The sequence below is a fragment of the Balearica regulorum genome, chromosome 12 (genome assembly GCF_011004875.1).
Source record: "Balearica regulorum gibbericeps isolate bBalReg1 chromosome 12, bBalReg1.pri, whole genome shotgun sequence".
Taxonomy (NCBI): domain Eukaryota; kingdom Metazoa; phylum Chordata; class Aves; order Gruiformes; family Gruidae; genus Balearica; species Balearica regulorum.
The window spans coordinates 13,287,271-13,307,729 of record NC_046195.1 but is presented as its reverse complement, the minus strand read 5'-3'; the positions used below and the strand labels follow the sequence as shown (position 1 = coordinate 13,307,729).

The following is a 20,459-nucleotide window of genomic DNA, read 5'->3' as shown; positions in this document are numbered from 1 at the left end:
TGTCATTGTAGGGACAAACTATTTAGATCTAGAAACATTATATTCATATTGCATTGCATAACTCATTTACCAAAGAAGCTGCATAGGGAGTTGTGTATGGAAGAGTAAATCCTTCTGTTCCTGGCACTAATATTTCATACCAAAAGTACAATATGTTATGAATTCTTATACAAAATGGTCTTTAACAGATAAAGTGTTGACAATAACCATAGGTTTCTTCTAGAAAGTCTACAGCTGTTAACTTGATTATTAAATTCCAACCAAGAACATCCTTAATTCTCAGTTTGAAAGTACTCCTCCAACTAAATCTACACTATTATGTAAACTAATAGCTACTCCATACAGTTTAACTTAATTCACAATCTCTTACTGCACAGATAACAGGGACATAGCAAGGTTGGTCTGCATTACAAGCACAGGATCAGACCCCAGACACACAAAAGTTTATGAAAACAGCTAGCAGCCTTAGATTTAACATTGTCAGTTAGAGCCCCTCCCTCCCATTTCCAATCCCACTATTTTTTGTTTATGTTAATCAGATTATACCAGTTTTAAATTAACAGATAGCAATGTGAGACTGGGCAATATATTACTGTAAAAATCACACAAGACTGTGGTGCTAAGGTCACGTTACACCTTAACATGATACTTGGTTGGTTTAGGTGGCCACTTTGTTGTTCTAAATATGCATTCTTTATAGTCCAGAAAAAAGTGAAAGTTATCATAGTAGAAAAACAGCTGTTTGAGATTGGGAAGAGCCATTAGAGTACCTGAGTGCTTGGAGACTTGCCTGTGAAAGCATATGACACAGTCTATCTGGATAGAAGAGCAGAAGAATCATGGAAGGACTAAAAATCAAAACAGACAATGGTAACAACTCCAAAGGCAAAGCAATATTCAAGATATTCAATTTGAAGAGTTTTGAGTCAACTGTAAATATTCTACTACCGACCTATATACAGAAAAGTGAAATGCAAGCACATTGGCTAACAATCCATTGAGACTCCAGATCTCTTCAGAACATACTAGACAGAATATTGTAATGACAGATACTACAGAAGTGGAATCATACCAAAAGGAAAAGAAAAAGGCCGGAGCAATCACTTCCCAATCTGTGATAGGAGGTGCTAAGTTCCTCTCACAAGAACATCTAGTCTTTTAAAGTATCTTACTTTGTATGCACCAATAGGATTAGATTTTGTTACTCTTTGCATACCAGAATAAAGCAGCAGATATCAACAGAGATTTCTCTGGCTATCCCCAAACGCACTAAGAGCAAGTTTGGCTGAGCACAAGAAAGGGTAAGGAGGAGACAGTCACAAGATTTGCAAGATGATTATCTCTTTTTTTCTGTTTTCCTACATATAACAACTAAATATTTCTATCTTGTTAGTATTATTATGGAATGAACAGCCCTGCACTGTTCTTGTTTTGTATGATCTCAGCCTCTTAAGCTTCAGTTGCACTACATGCACATAGACCTGCACCACACACGCACACAAGTTTATAATAAGATTTGCTTGACATCCTCACCAGCTAAACAGCAATTAGTGACACTACCCTGCAGACAAATCAGCTTTCTCCTTGTCAGCTGCAGTCATTTCAGATCTGGCCATCCTATCTCCAAATCTAAACCACTACCAAAGTGCAGCTGCAAAAGTAATCTCTCCTCCCACTCTAGGTCCATCTCCTCCTAGACTCTGCTGGTCTCCTGCCAAATCATATTCAAGTACCTTGTCTTCACCTACAAGGTCTTGCATAGTAATAAATAATATAGAAATAACCACAATGTGCTGAGGAATTATCAAACAAGTCCTTTTTAAAAAAAACACAGAGGAATAAGACCTTACGTTACACCCTTTGCCATCAATTACAGCCCTGTTACATTTCACACACTACGTCCTCCTCCCACTTCACACTCCCTTGCCGCAGTCCTGTGACTTACACATTAGCAGTGCAGTTCCACTGACTCCCCCCTGCTCCAGCATCCTACAGGAAAGATGCAGATCAGAGAGCGAAGGCCATAGCGCTGCAGAACAGGCGGGGATCATGTGCAGAACAGCACAGTCCCACACAGAGATGCTTCAGCAAACTCTCCCAGCCACAGCCTTGCACCATGATCTAACCCCAGTGATGTAAACCAATTTGCCCATTGCAGGACTAGACAGACGGATTATATCTTTTTCTAGGCTGCAATGCAGAATGTATGCACTGCTCACCTTATATTGGGACACAAAAAGGCAATGTAGAGGGACTTGCAAGCATACTATCCAATGAGTGTAGCTACAGGACTGCAAACAGAAATCAGCTTCAGCTCATTTTTTGACCTAGCATTACTACCACCTTCAGAGCTGTTTTAAGCAGGTGGCTCTCCACTGATCCCTGCCTGCAACTTTGTTGGGCTTGTCCAGCAACACATTTAATTACAGTCTGGAAATTAGACAGTCAGAAGATTAAACCCTAAATAGAAAAAAAAAAAAAGCACAACCAAAAACCACCCAGGCCTTCTGAAACATAAATCTTGCAAGTATGATTCCATACAGCACAAGTCCAGATTCCTGAATAGTTTATGATTCTGTAAAATCTTCACGGTAAAAGACTGCATATACTTAAAATTTGCAAAGGTAGCAGCTTAAGTTATTTCTAGTCAGCTCATAAAAAACTGTCTTTAGCACTTTTTTCCTGAGAAAAAAGAAAGAAACCTAGACATACTCTAAGCTTAGTGAAAAGATAAGATTCTGGATATAGCATCAATATGACTTCACCCTTTATTTTGTAAGAGTTCAAAACAATACTAGATGAAAGTTTATATATAAGAATAAGGGATCGGCCAAAATGAAAGTGAAAACCCAGCAAATTGTATTTCAGACACCTTGACATATTATACACCACGCATGCTGTCAGCTTCACTGTCCTTTCCTTTGCTGTAGGCCGAACGCTTGAATACCAATCTTATTAAACTACAACTCTGAATTTATCCACTATATATAACATTCCAGATGTCGTACCAGCTGGGAACAGGCCCTTAGGCCATCTTTGGTTGATCTCTTAGTCGCTTTCCAGCTTTTGCCAGGCATTCATCCAAAAATATGAAGGAAAGTGCTAAAAACAGATGTCAGAGTTAATGGTTTTTTTCTTCATGGTAGGAAATACAGAAAACTTGCACCCTACACCTATTCCATGAAATATGAATGTTGTCAACAAATCTTAAGTTAATTTTAAATTAAATCATAACGCAGCAAAGTTAATTCATGCACTATTTTTCTGACAACAGGCCAGCCTCCATCAGTCTGTTCTTTGAAAATACTACGCGGTCCTTTAGATTTTTTCATTAAGTTGGAAAATCTTCTGATGTCGTCAATCTGCAAAAATGGTTTCAAGTCCCTCATTTAAGAAAAAGCAATGCTTAAAATGTAAACTAGACTGATTGCAATTCATGGTAAGCTTTATGACAACAGTGGAGTAATGGGAGTTATTAAATCAGTACACATCTGAGCTATGAAAGAGAAAGACCTGTTGGCCCCATCATATTACACAAATGATTTCAACTTCCACTCACTGCAATATGAACAGGAGATGTTCAGAGCTTCCCAAGAGGTGCTCTCTCTTTGGGGTCTTACAGGAGTTTAAGCATGGAATTTCAAAGAACAGGGCTGGAAACGAGGCCCTGATCCTGCCAACACTTTTGCACATGTGCATCTTTACTTATGTGGGTAGTTCACTGACATAGATGGGAGTCCTCACAAGAATTAAGTTATGCATGTGCGTAAATGTTTGGGCCCTAGACTGTAAGGTCTGTGCAAGAGAGGTCATCTATCCTATCTGCTCTAGACAGTGTTCCAAATTTTCTGTCCACACTCACCAAAATATTAACAAACATATGTAGAACCAATTCTCAGAAAGACTTCATGGTGCTGCCAGCAAAACCTCCCTTCAGCATGCAAGACCTTGGTCTGTCATTCATTCAAAGTACAGGAGATCATTTAAATTACAATTGTATCTTAGAAGAATTATAATCTCTTTTGACACTCTAAAGACATCCTTTTTAAAATGAATTTTTGGGCACTAGACCTTATTGAAAGGAAGTTGCTTAACTGCATAGAGAAAGGACTATTCATAAGAAATATTTTCACACTCCTTTTCTTTGCCTCACATTCATTAGAACACAAAGATGAAACTATGAGAAAAACAGACTATCCTATAGCCTCAATATTGAAGGAGCAGGAGAAGAATGAACATTAACTGGCAAGTTCATTGTAAAGTATAAAAATATCTGCAAAAAGAACAAAATCTTTTTCAAACGAAAAAGAGCAGGGCAAGTTTAAAACTTAGCCCTAATACTTAAATAAGATACTTGGGATATATTTCTGATTCATACATTAGAATGCAGTATTACCCTAATGCAAGTAGTTACCACTGAAGCCAGCACTCAAAGGTGGTAAAATTTAATAATTTATAGTCTGATATTTGAACATATTTTACATCATCTATTAGTAACATCAAAAAAACATTCAGGCTAACGCACAGCATTTGTTGTAAATAAAATTGATGCACTGTAAGTCTTTTTTTCAAACAGTATAACAAAAAGAGGTATTTTGCCATATGTTGTATTGCTGTTATGAGGCATTATATGAGCTATCTGAAAGAGCACAGCTTATATCTTCAGATTTATACCACATAAAACCATAACACTTAGAAAAAGGAATATCATTGACCTATATGCTACACATTTAAGCAAATGTGCATGTTTTTAGCAAGATGGGGCATGAGAGTGGAGTAGTAAACCACATTTTGCCAATATTTTGTGATGTGATTTGAGTATAACATACTCATGAAACAGATCAAATGTTTTAAAACCAGAATTCATTTCAACAGTCATAGTGTGTGAATAGTTTTGCTTGTATAAATCACAGAAGATTCTGTGATCCTCACCAAATCTGCCAGCAGTTGGTTCAAATTAACAAAGTTTACTATACAGCAAGTCTTCACACATCTTTTTGACACCAGATTTGAAAACATTGAACTTGTCCCTCTGCAGAGTACTGAGGCTGCAATGATGCTTGTGTTTTGTAGCATCTATCTTATTTTCCACTAATGCCTTAGTTTAACACTCTACAGTATTTCTTCTGGGGTACGTGAATCCAATCTGCCTGAAATCAATGGCAAATCCCTTTTTGCATTAAAAAAAAGGAAGGCTGCTCCAAAGCCTATTGAAATTACTATGATTTTTGGACCAAAGCCTAAATAATCAAGTAAAGAAGAACATATCATCTTGTAAATACAATTGCAACCATCTCCCAAGGGTTATTTTAAAAACTACCAAAAACATCCCATATCATACAGCAGCATATTACTACTAATTTGTCTCACTCATGCAAATACTTTAGTCTGCTTCATGAACCTGCAAATCAGCTAAAGGTTTAGTGCCTTTTTTTAAAGTCCTTTTCCTCCTATACAACATAAAAATGTTAACCAAAGAAAGGCTTATACATACCATCAAAGCGCTAAAATATTTTATCTTATAGCATAACACACACAAAAAAAAATTCAGTAGCAATAAGATATTTTTATAAAGCTAAATTGCACAGGATCAAGTGGCAAGAGGTCAAGTCTTATAGTCTCAGAGTATTAAAAAAAAGTCCAGATTGTTTCCAGCTCTCGGAGGTCTGACTGCCACTCCTTCTAGACTAAGAATCAGCTTAACAGTTGCCTGTCCATAGGAAAGGGGGGGGGGGGGGGGGGACCAAACCAGAGAATGAAAAGGAATTTTTGATTTGCCAATCATTCCACAAGATGTGAGACCTACAATTTACATCAAGTACATTAAAGTACTGAAGGCTAATGTTCAAGTACAGCATTACTCTTTACCAAAGACCACATAAAACACTCAACGAAAACACTGAGCACCTTCAACCGTTGCCTCAAATCACATGCAAGCATTTATTTCTGTAAATAGCTTCAGACACACAAAAAGATCTATTGACATTCACAAGACATCCTGCATACTGGAAGTTACATCCAAAGCTTTAGTCGTTTCCTGGGAGTAACGGTTTAAAGGGATTAGAAAATAATCAATATTTTTTAGGCTACAGTCCAAATAGAAAAGTGAGTAACTTCCATACATAAAACAGAGGAAGAAGAAAAAAAAATCACAAAGCTTTCATAACATGAAAGAATGAATAACCGATTCCTTTTTTTTTTTTTTTTTTTTTTAATACAAAACACGCTCCCAGTTCTGTTACTGAAAACCATAGTCATCCTCTATACCCTTAAGTGCTGATAAGCCTCCAAGGCTCAGCAACACTGCTGGTGGGAATCTGCACATGCAGCCCGACACTTGAAACACACTGCACCAGGATGCTTCACTGGGGATCACAGCTACTTCTATCTCTCTGAAATCTGAAGATATTATTTCTTGCATTATTTCTTCTACCTCTCCTTGTTCTGATCCTGAAGCTCCATCATTCTTGCCCATCCTACAACCTGACCTGCAAATCAGTTCTGCTTTCTGTAACAAAACCAGTGAACAGCATTTTCCTCTGTTCAGAGATGTTTGACCTGCTTCCTTTTCATCAATCATTACCTTATCAGTCTCTTAACATAACCAAGTAACAAGGGCATAACTCCCTTTCGCAAACTGAGACAGTTGTTTATAAAACAGCATAAAGATTTAGCATCCAATCACTAAAGGAAAAGACCTCCTGCCCTTCCTGGCCAAGTTGCAGCCACATCACTTGACTACATCACATAAACACACTTTTATTGAATTAGATATCAGAAAAGACAGTTGCTGAAAGCTGGGAAATAGAAGAGACTGTCCCCTTATTTCGTCATTACATCAACAGCATATTATTAATGGGTGTTGTGAAGCCTGGTACAGTTTGTTTCACATTAGGAGCATTAAAATGCTGCAGATCTTACAACATCACAACCTGTAACACTTTCTAAGCTCTGAAAATAATAAATACAGTTGTCAGCAGTGATCCTCTCAAGAATCTACATTTACTATTTTTGCTGCTACTGCCAGAATTAGTAATTAATGTAATTTTCTTCCTTGTGAGCAAATAGCTTTTGAAGTCTAATGGTCAGTAGATATAAATTAGGTTTACTGGAAATGCTGACAGTTATTTTGAATTAGTGCAAAGTGAAATAACTGTTTGAAGTGGTAAAGATTGTTCTTTAGCTGTCCCAAGGCTTGTTCATTGCACAAGTGCTAATGATATCAAGCACTGTTTTAACTATTTCTAGAAACAAAGCCAAGATACGCAGATTTTTAAAAGAAGGCTTTTCACTGCATCTTCCGCGTTCATGGCATTGGAAGAAATTTAGGTTCAAGTATATCTCCACTAAAAAGGTCATTGTGACATCCAACCTGTACTATAAATCTGTTTTCCATGCTGGACAGGCCTGAAAGGATGACTGTCAGGGATGTGAGGGATGTTATCCACATGCTCTACAACATAAATTCCATTTACATTACCCACTGCCTTGCAAAACAATAGAATATCAGAAACACCTTACATGGAATGATTCATTTTATCAAGCAAGCATTTTACTCAGTATTATTTAAGAGCCAGTATAAACTGAAGCTTCTTTTATTTTTGCACTAAGGCTTTCCCTGTTCAGAGAGATGTCACTATAAACTCTGAGTCTTTTAATGTTATCTGTGGCAGAAAGAGCACAGAAGAAGAAAAACAATTCACCACAGTCATCCTTCATGAAAAATTCAGCAATGCAACAATTTTATCTTCTCATTTGTGCACAACTTGACAAAAGTTTAGAACAGCTTGGGAAGTTCAATAAATTTACCTATATTATTGAAAAAACTAAATACAATCTGTTCTGGTCTTGACAGAGACCAGTGAAAAGATGTAGTTCTAAAATGTATTTGTGTTGTGTAAACAAATTGATTAATTCACCATTGGGTTTTATCAGCCTAAAACATCCTCTCTTCCCTGTACAATCCAAGAATGGCTTTCCAGTTCCAAGCATTTTGTTTCCTACAGTACTTGAAATATATCTCTGATTTAGAAGCACTTCTCTACTATATCTCAATGAACTCTTAGTGATAGATGATAGCAGTGGTGCTTCAGAACTCTGTAAGCATGGGATCATTTCTGCTACCTCCAGACCTTCCAGTCTTAATTTAGAAATCTGAAAGCTAAGCCTTTATCAATGTCAAAATTCTTGGGTAAGTACATGTGCCAACTGCTGGAGGTACACTGGGGGCGTGAGGTCAGTGGTAAATTCACATTACATTGTATCAATCGCTTATGATTTAATCATTGTTCTCCAGTAATGAATGTCAAATGAATGTCTAGTCTGTATATTGTTAATTCATTTCATCAGGTGTCTTGTTACTAGTTCAATGTAGCAGAATTGAGTTAAAGACTTTACAGTAGAATATTTGCCCAAGTACACATCCTTTTGTCTACTTCTAAAGGAAAAAAAAAAAAAGAGAGCTTAAATCCATTGCTAGGAACTGAAAAATGTATTTGGGAAAACTAAATTGAAAACCTCAGAACATGACACACTGAACATGAGATAAAAAATTTAGTCTTTTATGAAAAACGTGCATGGAAGAGACACTATAAAAACAAGGCACTTTAAAGTTTTTTTGTTTGATATACACCAACCTCAAACTGAATAAACGTGCAGTTGTGGCCCCAAAGATATGTCCAAGAAAAAAAGGAAGAAACTAAGTACATGAGAAAGTAGTGTGCTTTAACAATTAAGTTCTGTTTTCCATTAGTAGAAAAGATACTCCTGATTATTTCTCACTCAGTCCCTACGAACAGGTATTTCCTCTAATCTGAATCTTCTTTTTACCCAAGTCAGTGGTCTCAGTCACATACTGCATCGAGCTGCGCTCAACACCACTCCAAGCAGGGGTATAGAGCAAAGCTTTATGCCTCCCTGTGTAGCCTTTCATCATCCATTAGAGTAGCTGCAATATCTATCCAGCACCCAGGGGAGAAAGAATAGCAGAAATACCTGAAAGTTTTTGTCCATTCTCCTTTCTTCCTTGAGAAGTCATTTTGGGGAAGGACCTTGCAAATGAGGGGCCGCTTTTTCTGCCTGGGGATCCTCTGCCAACTGCTGAAGCCAGTATTATCACAGCCACAGAGGAGTAAAAGGACTAATGATCCAGGCCAATGAGTTTTACCACAGAATTTAGTGGAATAGGATTACAGCCTCACAGTAGATATTTGATCCAAATTGAAATGATATAAAATGTGTTTTCTGCAGAAATTGTATTATTACAGATTCCCTGTGAAGGCACTTATCCTGCACGAGGTGAAGACCTACTGGCTTCTGTAAGTGTGATTTACATGCAGAGACCTTTGGCAGGGTTAGGATTAATGCAGTAACACAAAACAAGAAAGTCTGTGGTTCTTTGTGCACAAAGAAAAATGTACTGCACACAGCATTTCCACTATTTTCTCTGAACAGCAAAACCCTGAGCTTAAAATGCTGGTGCTTTAAAAAGTGCCAGTTCCCCATTCAGTTTGCCAATAAACAAAAGTATGTTAAAACAGTTTTCAGTTCACTAAGTAATCTATCATGCACAAGAATATATCACTAATGGTATAATTACTTGTGCATATGCTAGTCACACACTTCCAGAAAGCAATTAGCCTAAACAAAAGTATTGTTTGAATAGGATCATGCCTGACTTATGCAGTACCAGTCTCTGTAAGAGTAGTTTTGCCTGAAATTGTAAGTGGTTTTCATTTGTTCTTAATCCCTGCCTCCTTTCCCTCCTCCCACTCCAAATCAGAAACACATTTCACTTGATTACAGAGCTAATTTCCTTATCCAAGATTTAAAAAAAAAAAAAAAAGCCAAAACTTAAAAATAAAGAGGTCTGAATTAAACCTGCAAACAAAAAATAAAGGTATCAAAAAACATGCAAAAGAATTGAAAATATTAGAGACCACCTAACATCACCTTTAGTTAAATTTCCACAAAAACACCAAATGATGCATTTTATCTTCACACAGCCTTACAAACACATAGCTTTATGAACATGATTTAAAACTCCTTATAACATCTGTAGGATTAGTATGGAGTACCACAAACCTGACCTCATAATTTGTTACTTACACGAGATGTCCCAGCTAAGGAAATGGAACTACTCACAGGATTCAAGTCAGAGGAATTTGTGTTATTCTAATATCAGCACACTGGCTGAGTAAGGACTGCAAGGTCAGTCCCTTACGCAGCTGAAGAGGAATATTTCTAACATAATGCTGAAATTCAGGTAGCCAAGGATTAGCAGTTGCATCTCTGGTGCTTAGCCAAAACTAAGTCTATCAAGCTCACTCTTAGAATACACAAATGAAACCACTGGGAGTGTTTGTTGGTGCAAGGTTTGCACTGTAGAAAAACACCTGACATAGTTCATGCTCACGAGAGAACAGCTTGTTTCATTCCACAAGGATCTTTAAATTAAAAGCTAGACATTGAGATTGATGATGTTAAGTCTTTTTAAAAGTTCTGAATGCTTCTTCAGGGTATCAGCAAAAATGTCATGTCACAGTATAACACAGGTTTCTGAGCTCTCAAAAAGGGGAGTGCTGGAGCTTTATGTATGGGGTAGCAGTTGTGCCGCTAGCTACAAATCTTACTCCCTTCTCAGGATTAGAGCTTGTCTTCACTGACGTGTTAATTTGAAATAAGTTTGTCCCTCACATGACTCATCTCCAAGCCCAAAAATTTCTAGCTCCGTCTCACTGGTGATTTACATGCAAACTAGCTGGCAATAGCATAAAAAGGCTCTGAGTGGGAGCAGAAGCCAGCAGCAGATGCTGCTGAAAACCAGGCTGCGACTCTCAGTTCCAGAGGCAGACCAGGGAGGATGGCAATCATCAGCAGGTGGAGTGGGGAAAGCAGGCAAGAGAAATTGGGGGGAAAATGGCTGTCAGCCCAGCTGGATGCATAAGACAACTTCAGTTTATTTTATGCAATATGAAAAAATTTTCACAACCAAAAAAAAAAAAACCACCACATACTGCTAGCTGACTGCAAATAAAAAAGTGGAATAGGTTGCCTCAGTTTATTTCTACATTAATTTTCAAAGTCATCCAGATCCTGGGTTTGTTGGGTGTTTTTTTTTTTAATTAACCCTTTAAATACTATCCTTCTTCCCCACACACACCCAAAAAAAGCAGAAACCAAGCCAGATTATTTCTTTTGTGGAGGACAAGGCATATATCAGAGTATTTACTCTCCCAATTTTGGCATTCACTTCATAGCAGACTTTTCTAGCAAACCCAAAGAAAGGCTAGTTATTAAAAAAAACGTACCAGCCTCAGCCTGTGTATTACAACTTGCAAATCTATTTGGAAACAGACTCATGGGTTTCTACCTTACCTCGCATAGCTAAACACTTGCGAGTCTGAAGTGCAGAATTTCATTATTTTAATTGCTTGCTGGGTGGTTTCAAGATGCCAATATTTACCACTCTTCCTGGCTGCATTTTTTTTTTTTTTAATATTTGTTTAGAAACACTACATTTCTTCGCCAAAATTGGACTCCTTAGTGTCACGTATCTAATTCCTGAAGGAATTCATAACAAGGACTTCCTTGTTATGAATTTAAATTGGTAAACATTGTAAAACTTAGAAGGAGCAAGGTCAGCTAGAAAACTAACTGGTCAAGCAAACATTTTCTCACTTGAAAGAAGATAACCTCTTTTTCTTTTTTCTTTCCTTCCCCCTTCAAGAGCAGTCTCTTTCAGCCAGCCAAAGTGGAAAGGTACTTCAAACATATTCAGCCCAACCAAGTTTTCACTGCTGTCCTTGTTGGTGGTCCGTCATATGGAATGGTTTTAGTACTTGGAAGCAATACCTTAAGTGTCAGAAAACAAGAACATTTTATTTCTGCAAGAAAGCTTTCCAGTACTACTAGTATTCTGGAAAAGAAAAAAAAAAAATTCCTTGTAGTAGATTAAAAGGTGAAAAGCCAAAAGAAATCAAAAGAAAACTAGGAAACTATTCCTTATGGCAAGGTTCAACTCATATCTCCAAGCTGGGGGAAGGGCTATTACTTCTTTATTTTAAAACTCATTCAAGAATGATATGAGACCGGCATATTTTTTTTCAGTCTCAAATTTCTAATGGCAAATGAAGTCTTTGGCGACACATCAAAATCTATTTGGTACTGTTAGATTTAAATTACATTGACTCAGTAGAATTTTAGAAATGCAGTATGCAATGCACTGATGCAAGACATAGCTTGCTGAACAATGCAGGAGCTATAAGAAAATGCTTAGTGTAAACATTTCTACATTTCTGTTCTTTGGGAGCCCTCAAAAGTATTTGCTCTGAAACACTGTTTTTCTTTTTTCCTAAAGATAAAGCATTAAATGTGTTAAAACTACAATGTACCATTCTGTCTAGATGTCATCTCAGTGAATAAAGTTGGCGGTATCTAATCAGGTCTTATAAGGTTCTGTAGTCATAGAGGGGGTAAAAAAAGATATATTCACTGAATTTTGAAAATACCTAGCCAAAGAATTTCATCTGCATGTAATTCTTAAGTACACACATAGCAACTGAATATGCAATGGGGTTAGTGCAATCCCGTACAAAAATGAGAACACAGTCCTGCCAGATTAAACCAGAACAAAATGTACTATCTTTATGTACAACATGAATCCATATGTAATTTTGCTGAGCTAGAACAGAGTACAGTGTGTTCCCATTAATATTTACTCATCTTCCATTTCAAACTGTAAGTTCGTCTTGTCAGATAGCAAATACTTTTGAATATTTAAGTAACAACTAGTTCTATTTTACTGAGATTACTTACTAACAAAGGAATGAATGATGCTGATTAAACTGGCTCCCTGTTTGAAAAATATCACACACAACAGCCAAAGAAAACCCCTTTGAAACATTCCTGTGTTTGGAGAATGTAAGGAAACTAATCTTGGACCATGACAATGATGATGCTGCTACATAAAAATAATATCCATCTATCCCAACAAACTGGAAATTTTTTTGGCCTGGATATGAGGAACAGTGCAAGGGGTAAAAGCACGCTTGGGAAGATATAGAAGGATCACTTCTCCTGCAAGGGTCTCGACATCTTGCCAGCTAGCCAAAAGAACAGAGGTTGTAACCCACTCTCTTCTCCGTGACCTTCTCTGTGTCAGTGTCTTAGGAGCCTCTCATCCCTTTTATCTATTCTGCTCCCTTCCGTGAATAAAGACAGAGGCATGGTCTTCACAACAGATTGGGTAAGACTTATCTCTTGTTTTGTTGGGGTCAAGTGCACAAGTTTATTTCACTTGTCCAATTTTTAGCTCAGTTAGTGTAACTTAGGATGTTCAGGAACACTAGGAGTCTGTAGGGATACCCACAGGACAGTTCTGGTGTTCAGGGAAAAAGAAGGAATGTATTTCCCACAGGCCAGCACCCCTTCACAGTGGGGCAGGACAGAAAGTGAATTGTTGAAATTGAAGTTGTGTGAGAAGATATGACTGCTCTTTTATTATGTGGCTACCTTCCTGTACTGATTCCATTTCCATGTTGGATACAATAGGTAATTAAAAATGGCCTTTTGATGTACGTACATTTCTCTTTTTATTCACTTGCATATCCTTATCACAACTACCACGTATCAAGCCTATTCATACCAGCTTACAAAAATTCAAGAAATTATCTGATGAAGGATTTTCACCCTCTGGTTTAAGACTTCTTTCCATTCATAGAGTAAATGTTGTACAAAAGTATAGAATGAAACACAGAAAACAAGAAAAATTCAAGTTTTCTGGCTCAGTTTGACCACATTATAAAATTGAGTTTTGTATGAACAATTCAGCATAAGTAAGTTATAACTGTACATTATTATAATCCTATGATTGTCCTAGAAAGTTAAGAAAGTTAAATATTTACTGAAGAATTCTTGGTTTACTCACAGAAAGGTAAACTAGAGATACAGATCCGTTCCCATCTGTATTCAATGTATTTATATTTTTTAGTAAATAATGCTTAAGGACTGAATTGCCTTTCAAAAGAAACTACTACTAATGTAGTTGCTTGTATTTTTAACATTCTGATATTTTAGCACCATTTTGAGTTCCAAGAATTCAAACTTAATTTCATACTGCTCACTGACCATCTGGGAAAAGCAGGCTTCAAAGCTGAATCACATTTGTGAAAGAACAGAAGCTGACCATATCTGACATGCAACTCAGATCCCAATGGAATTAATGGAAAAGTTTCCATCAAATGGAATTGAGCCTGGAACTGTCTTTTGTATAGAGCTATGCTGGTATTTGAGGGGGTTTTGGAGGGTTTTTTGCGTTTTAACCAGTCATGCTATTGACACAGTCCAAACAATCTATTCAAAGACACAGACTATCCCTCTGATACGTTTGATTCATCTTCTCCATTTAATGGAAGCTATTTTGATCAAAGTGTATAACCTTTATAGGGTTTTTCGACTACTGTCATTAAATGCAGCCAGAGTTGCAGCAGCATTTTACTGTCTTGTAAGTTATTGCTTTTCCAAGCATTTGGTCCTGGGGACATTTTATGTAAGTACCTTTTCTGTTGATAAGTCCCTCTGGGGTAGCAAAAGTATGAATTATTGTAAATATATTTAAACTAAATTAAAGTAATTTACAGTAGCTCAGCATGCTTTCTATTGTATCCTTTCTGTTTGCTTTTGTCTTCCTAAAAAGGTACTCAGTCTAAAGCTTTAACACTCATCTCAGTTCCCTTCTTTCTTCAGAGTAGTGATGAGCGAACTATTTTTCTCAAAGTATCTCCTGCAAGGAGACCATCTTTCAAAGTAAAGCTGCCAATCACTTGACAGAACCATACCTCGTGAGTGCAGGGCAAGTTTGGCTCTTCTCTCACTTTTACAGTGAGTGTTTCCTAACAAATTCCCTCCCCTTACATTAAGAACCATACTGTTAAGTGTCTATGAATGTAATTCAGACAGTTTTGATGTGAAGTTCAACTGACTTTGGAACACATTGTGTTATGAGTAAATTTCCACAGAATGCCACAGATTTCCTAGGTTTACTTTAGATCTTTGCCAAGCTTAACAGCATTTTTTTTTTCATGTTGCTTTCTTTACATTTATATCTCTATTCCATGTTTAACATAATGTTTCTATGGGTCTGGAGAAAGCATTAAAGATCTTTAACTTTAAAATACATGATTTGTTGCTTTCTAAACACTCTGCTTCATCCGTTATTACACTTTGCATTTGTTTCTGTATAATTCACTCATCCTTCCCTTCTGAAAACTTCATGAAATAAAGTGTGCTGACTTTTCACAAGCTGGCAAATGCAAGATCTGCCTTATACTGACTTATCCATGAAATAAAACAATTTAGAATAGGTCAAACAATTCACAGAAAGGAAAACCACCTCTAATCTTACACGTTGTACAAAACTAGCTATAAACACCTATTAACACATCACTAAGACATTGTTGCTTTTGTCTCCACTGCATCCTAATAGTATTTTCCATAAGTGGTTTTGATATTTTATTTCTACAATTAAGTGCCTTATTCATTTCATATAATGTGTTACCATTCAATTTGCTATAAACTTGATGTGTCCTCAAAAGATAACACACACTTTGTTTCTTAATTTGTTTCACAGTAATCTATACCTCAAAGTTATGTGAATGTGACAATCTCTATCATTTTCACATATGGCATACTGACCTGGTCATCATAACGGTAAGTGAGGAATTGTTCCCCCGTAGTATCCTCAAGAAAACTCCCCTGTGGAGAAAGTGCAAACTCAGGCAAGAAGTATGCACCTTGGGATTGCTCTGCTCTTGTCTGTAAGAGATTCAGAAAGGTCATGTTACAGCTACTACAAACACAAGTCAAAATTTTAAAAAACTCTATGCACATAATTATAAAGACTAGTCACAAACTTCTGGAAAAAGAAAATTATGCGTTTTCTGAGTGGATACTTTGCTACAGAGGTCTGTGACAAGGATATGTCAAATGTTTACAGGGGTCCAAAACCAAACAAGATGCCTCAATAGCAGAATCATCTATTAAACAAAAAGATACCATCTCTGGCTTATCAACCATCACTGCTGAAAGACACTGTGAAAAACATACTGGAACAGCAACATTAAGCTATACTTTCTTTTTCCTTATACACTTCACTAGACAGTTACTAGCTGCTACAGATAATGGGCTTTTGGTTAAATACAGTATATCTATCCTTACAGGAAGGTACAAAGACAAAATCACAGAATAACTCAGCTTGGAAGACATCTTGAGAGCTCATCTAGTCCAGCCTCCTCAAATTAGGGTAACCTATGAAACCATGACACAATGAAGACAGGCCAAGAGAGTTGGGGTTGTTCAGCCTGGAGAAGAGAAGGCTCCAGGGAGACCTCAGAGCAGCCTTCCAGTACCTGAAGGGGCCTACAAGAAAGCTGGAGAGGGCTGTTTACAAGGGCATGGAGCGACAAGACAAGGGGGAATGGCCTCAAGCTGAAGGAGAGTAGATTTGCATTAGATATTAGGAAGAAATTCTTCAGTATGAGGGTGATGAGGCACTGGAACAGCTTGCCCAGAGCAGCTGTGGATGCCTCATCCCTGGAAGTGTTCAAGGCCAGGTTGGATGGGGCTTTGTGGCAACCTGGTCTAGCAGAGGGTGTCCCTGCCCATGGCAGGGGGGTTGGAACTAGATGGGCTTTAGGGTCCCTTTGAACCCAAACCATTCTATGATTCTATGAATTATTTTCCTATCCTGCAGAAAGAAATTACTGTAAAGAAGAAATCAGAAGGGAGCAGGGAACAACTGGAGTGAACATCAGGCAGTGGTCCATATTAGTTCTGTACACTATTCACAATTAATGAAGAGCACTTGAGAACAGACTGGGAGAGGAAGAAGGGCCCATTTTGAGCTACAGAGGAGCTAATTCTGTCAGAACCAGAGTCAGTACCTCCAGCTGGGCTGTCTGACACCTGGGCCCTATTAGACAAATGGCTTTTGCTTAACTGATCTGTGCATGTTCAGTAACCATAACACACCTGGAATGTGCTAGACTTACTGAACACTTGCTGGTTGAATATCCTGTCATTGCGTTGTAGGTCTAAAGCATTCCAGATATATAGCCAATATACTGCACAGACACTTATATCCTCATTCCTACTACATTGTAACTCTACCTGAGAAGCGGATTGGTTTGCATACTAGAGAAAATAAGCAATCATCATTTGAATGCAGTATATTGAGTCCAGCTGTGGTAAGGGGGAGAGTGGAAAGGGCAAGGGGATGAAAATTACCTTCCAAAAGGTTGAAACCTTTCAAGGAAGAAGCCCTGAAATGTACAAGTTACTGCTGGACATTTACCAATGAGTCAACTTAACAAATGGATTTTAATTAAACTGTTTGTTGTATTTTTGACATATACATAGTAATTTTACATGAAAACTAGCAGTTGCCATCAACCAGTTCCCAGACTGTTGGCTACAACTGTACCAAATATAGGTGTGTAATTTCAGTGCCAGTAACTAGAGATTTCAAAAGTAATCCTCATAATTCAACCAGTTTGTGGTGGAAAAGGAAGGCAAGACCTTCTGCAGTTTCTCTCTTGCAGTGAGTTCACTTTCTGAAGCTCAACTTATCTCATAAAAAGCAGATGACATGTCATTCACAGTATGGGCCTGGAGAAGCTTATGTTGCTTTTGCTTACTCTGTTCTGCAAAGAAGCTGTCAGCTTCTCAGACCCTAAACCCTGTCATTCGTGACAGCATTAAATTAACATACTTGTTTTAAATCAAGCAATCTTCACATAAACTAGAAATAGCTTGCAAAGGACATGTCTAGACTGGGGTAAAAGGTCTTATTTTAGCATGCAAGACTGAACAAGATTTTAAAGAGGATTTTTTCATCAGGCCTCTATAAGACTAATTCATGCTCATATCATGTTATCATGACATTTCTATAAAGCCTATTATAGCAGTGGACTCACTTGTACGCTTTAGCCAACTGACTTTATTTATGTAGAATTAAATAATAAAATATGGAGAATAAATCTACATTTGATAACAATAGTTTTCCCATCAAGCAACTGAGAGAGGTCCACAGTTATGCTTCATGCTGAATCCAAGCTGGCTGCAGTCGATGCAAGCATTGACACGTTAAGTATAACCCAGACATGAAACTGGCTGACATAATCTGGCATTTTTCCCCACTGGTTTCAATGGGCTATCGATAGATCCTACGTGAGGGAATATAGCAATGATGTAATCCTGTGATTTCAGCAGAGGACTAATGGATAAGAGATATGCGTTCTAAATCTCGAGTGGCCTGGATTGAAGTAGTGCACATTTGTACCTCAGTTTCCCCAGGTTTAAAACACAATTACACCACCAACTAACCTATATTAATTGGTGTATTGTAAAGTTTAGTTTATATTTGTAAAATACTCTGAAAAAGAATAGTGTTAAGTGCTAGCAATTTATAATAGTATTTTTGAAAGAGCTGCCTAATTTACAGACAGAAGAGAATCCTAATCACCCCACCACACTACTTAGATAAATGTATATATCATCCTGTTGCTTAATCCCATAAACAAATTTGTCAGTGGGATATGTAGCGATTAGCTTGCTTGTGTTTCTCATTTTTATAAGCTAAACATTTAAAATAGAAAGTCTTTAGACATTCGTCAGTATTATGTTTTGAATATAGAAGATGCCATCATCTGAAGCTGAAATAAAAATTTAATAAATATAACATGAAAAACTAAGGGCTTCTCACATATATTCAATTGTCATATTAAAAGCTAATAAGCAGCTAGCCAGTGGAGAAGCAGAAGAATGCTTGCTAGATTAAGGCAAGCTAAATCTGGCTTCCAAGCACGGAAAAATTCAACGCAAAAGATGAATGTTTCATAAGCTTACACAGGAGGTTACAATGGAAACTGATCTGCTAACTACAGCAATAGGTACTGCTACTTACCTAGTATAACTAGAGTAACAAATAACGCAGCAAAGCATTAAATTAAAAATCTACTAAGAACACACTACCAGTTTTCATGCCAAGCTGACGTTGAAGCCAAGTAATTACAACTGCTAACCCAAACGAAGAGGTTCATTAAAAAAATAATCAAAGCTTCAAATTCTCAAAGAACTCTCTTGTATCAACTCAAAGTAGCAGAAAAACATTTTTTCCCCTCTAGATATAGGTGCCTTCAAATAATCTGGATCTGTCCAATGCACTTTCATTCATACATTGTACCAAACACAAAACGTACTGTTTCCACTTAGTCCACTTTATTCCCCACTGAGGAATCTACCAATGTTCCTTGTGAGGCTTTTATATTTCTATGGGCACTTTTGCTTAAACATAATTCAAATTTCAACAGTCTGTGGGTTTATAGGATATTTGGGATCATCTCTGAATGACTTACCTAATCCAATATAAATTCATGTTTTAAACTAAAGACTGCAAGTGCAAGTTTCAGAAAACAGTTACATTTCATGCTAGTGTTTTAAGTCTGTTTAATAGCCAGTTTAATGTTAATAGCTTTAAGTCAAACGTGTCAAATTACAAGTACACTGAAGATTTAGAACAGGCATTTTAAACCAGCTTTTATTATTTTAAGCATATGAAGACAGTAGAAAGTGATAATGTAGCCAAACCAGATATAATAATATTAATCACTGCATAAAATTCATTGAAATTAATATATCAGGTAGCAAGGAAATGTGTACTACTGTACTGACAAAGAAGAAAATTTAAAAGTTGGAAACAGATTGGTGTTTGAAAATCTGAGTACTGGTTGATCAGAACATGTAACTTTAGTCAGAAACTGAAAAAGTCTTCCATGCTACATCATTCTACCTATGTGATCAAGAACTACGCTGATAAATAGATAATGTATGTAGGTTCTGGGAAGTGTAAAATAGCACCATTCTTATTCAAAGGCTGATGCTCTGAGCACAGCTTTGATCTCAGGTTGTGATTGCTTCCTCACTCATCACTCCCCACCTGAGTGCTTAAAGACTAAATTACTGTTCCACTTTCCATTGCAGAAGAGAAAATGAATAGCTTCTATCCAAGCCTCTGGTTTGTAGATCTCCCTCCACCGAGACGTGCATGTTGTCATCTTTACTGCTGCCCAATTTCATTGCTCTGTGTACTACTCTGACTAGAAGCATCTGCCCAAGTTGAAGTTGCTGGACTTGAGGATTATTTTTTTTTATTACTGCAAGTAAGAGGGATGATTACCAAATGCTTCCCAGCCAATACTGACATTAGCAAGTAGCATGGCCAAGTAGGACTGAATCTGCAGATAAAAACAGCATGAAGGACCAAATGCCCACACAAAGCATAGTGAGAGGGGCTTATTTTAAACAAGGTCTAGTCAATCCTACAGATGGAGTATCTCTTAGTGACCGAAGCACAGTAGGTGTGCTGCTGGGGCACATCTTCTGGTTCAGTTTGACTTGAAAGG

At 37.2% G+C, this 20,459-nt stretch overlaps 1 protein-coding gene across 6 annotated transcripts in view; it reads right to left on the bottom strand.

Moving 5' to 3' along the window:
* The window catches only part of ADAMTSL3 (ADAMTS like 3), a 186,723-nt gene that overhangs the window by 138,869 nt on the left and 27,395 nt on the right, over positions 1 to 20,459 (bottom strand). For 5 of the 6 annotated variants that reach the window (XM_075764065.1, XM_075764062.1, XM_075764063.1 and 2 more), the window contains exon 3: positions 15,694 to 15,813. The exons of the other annotated variant lie outside the window; for it this stretch is intronic. In XM_075764065.1, the coding sequence (XP_075620180.1) occupies positions 15,694 to 15,813 (120 nt within the window). The remainder of the gene's footprint in view (positions 1 to 15,693; positions 15,814 to 20,459) is intronic. 6 annotated transcript variants of the gene reach the window in all.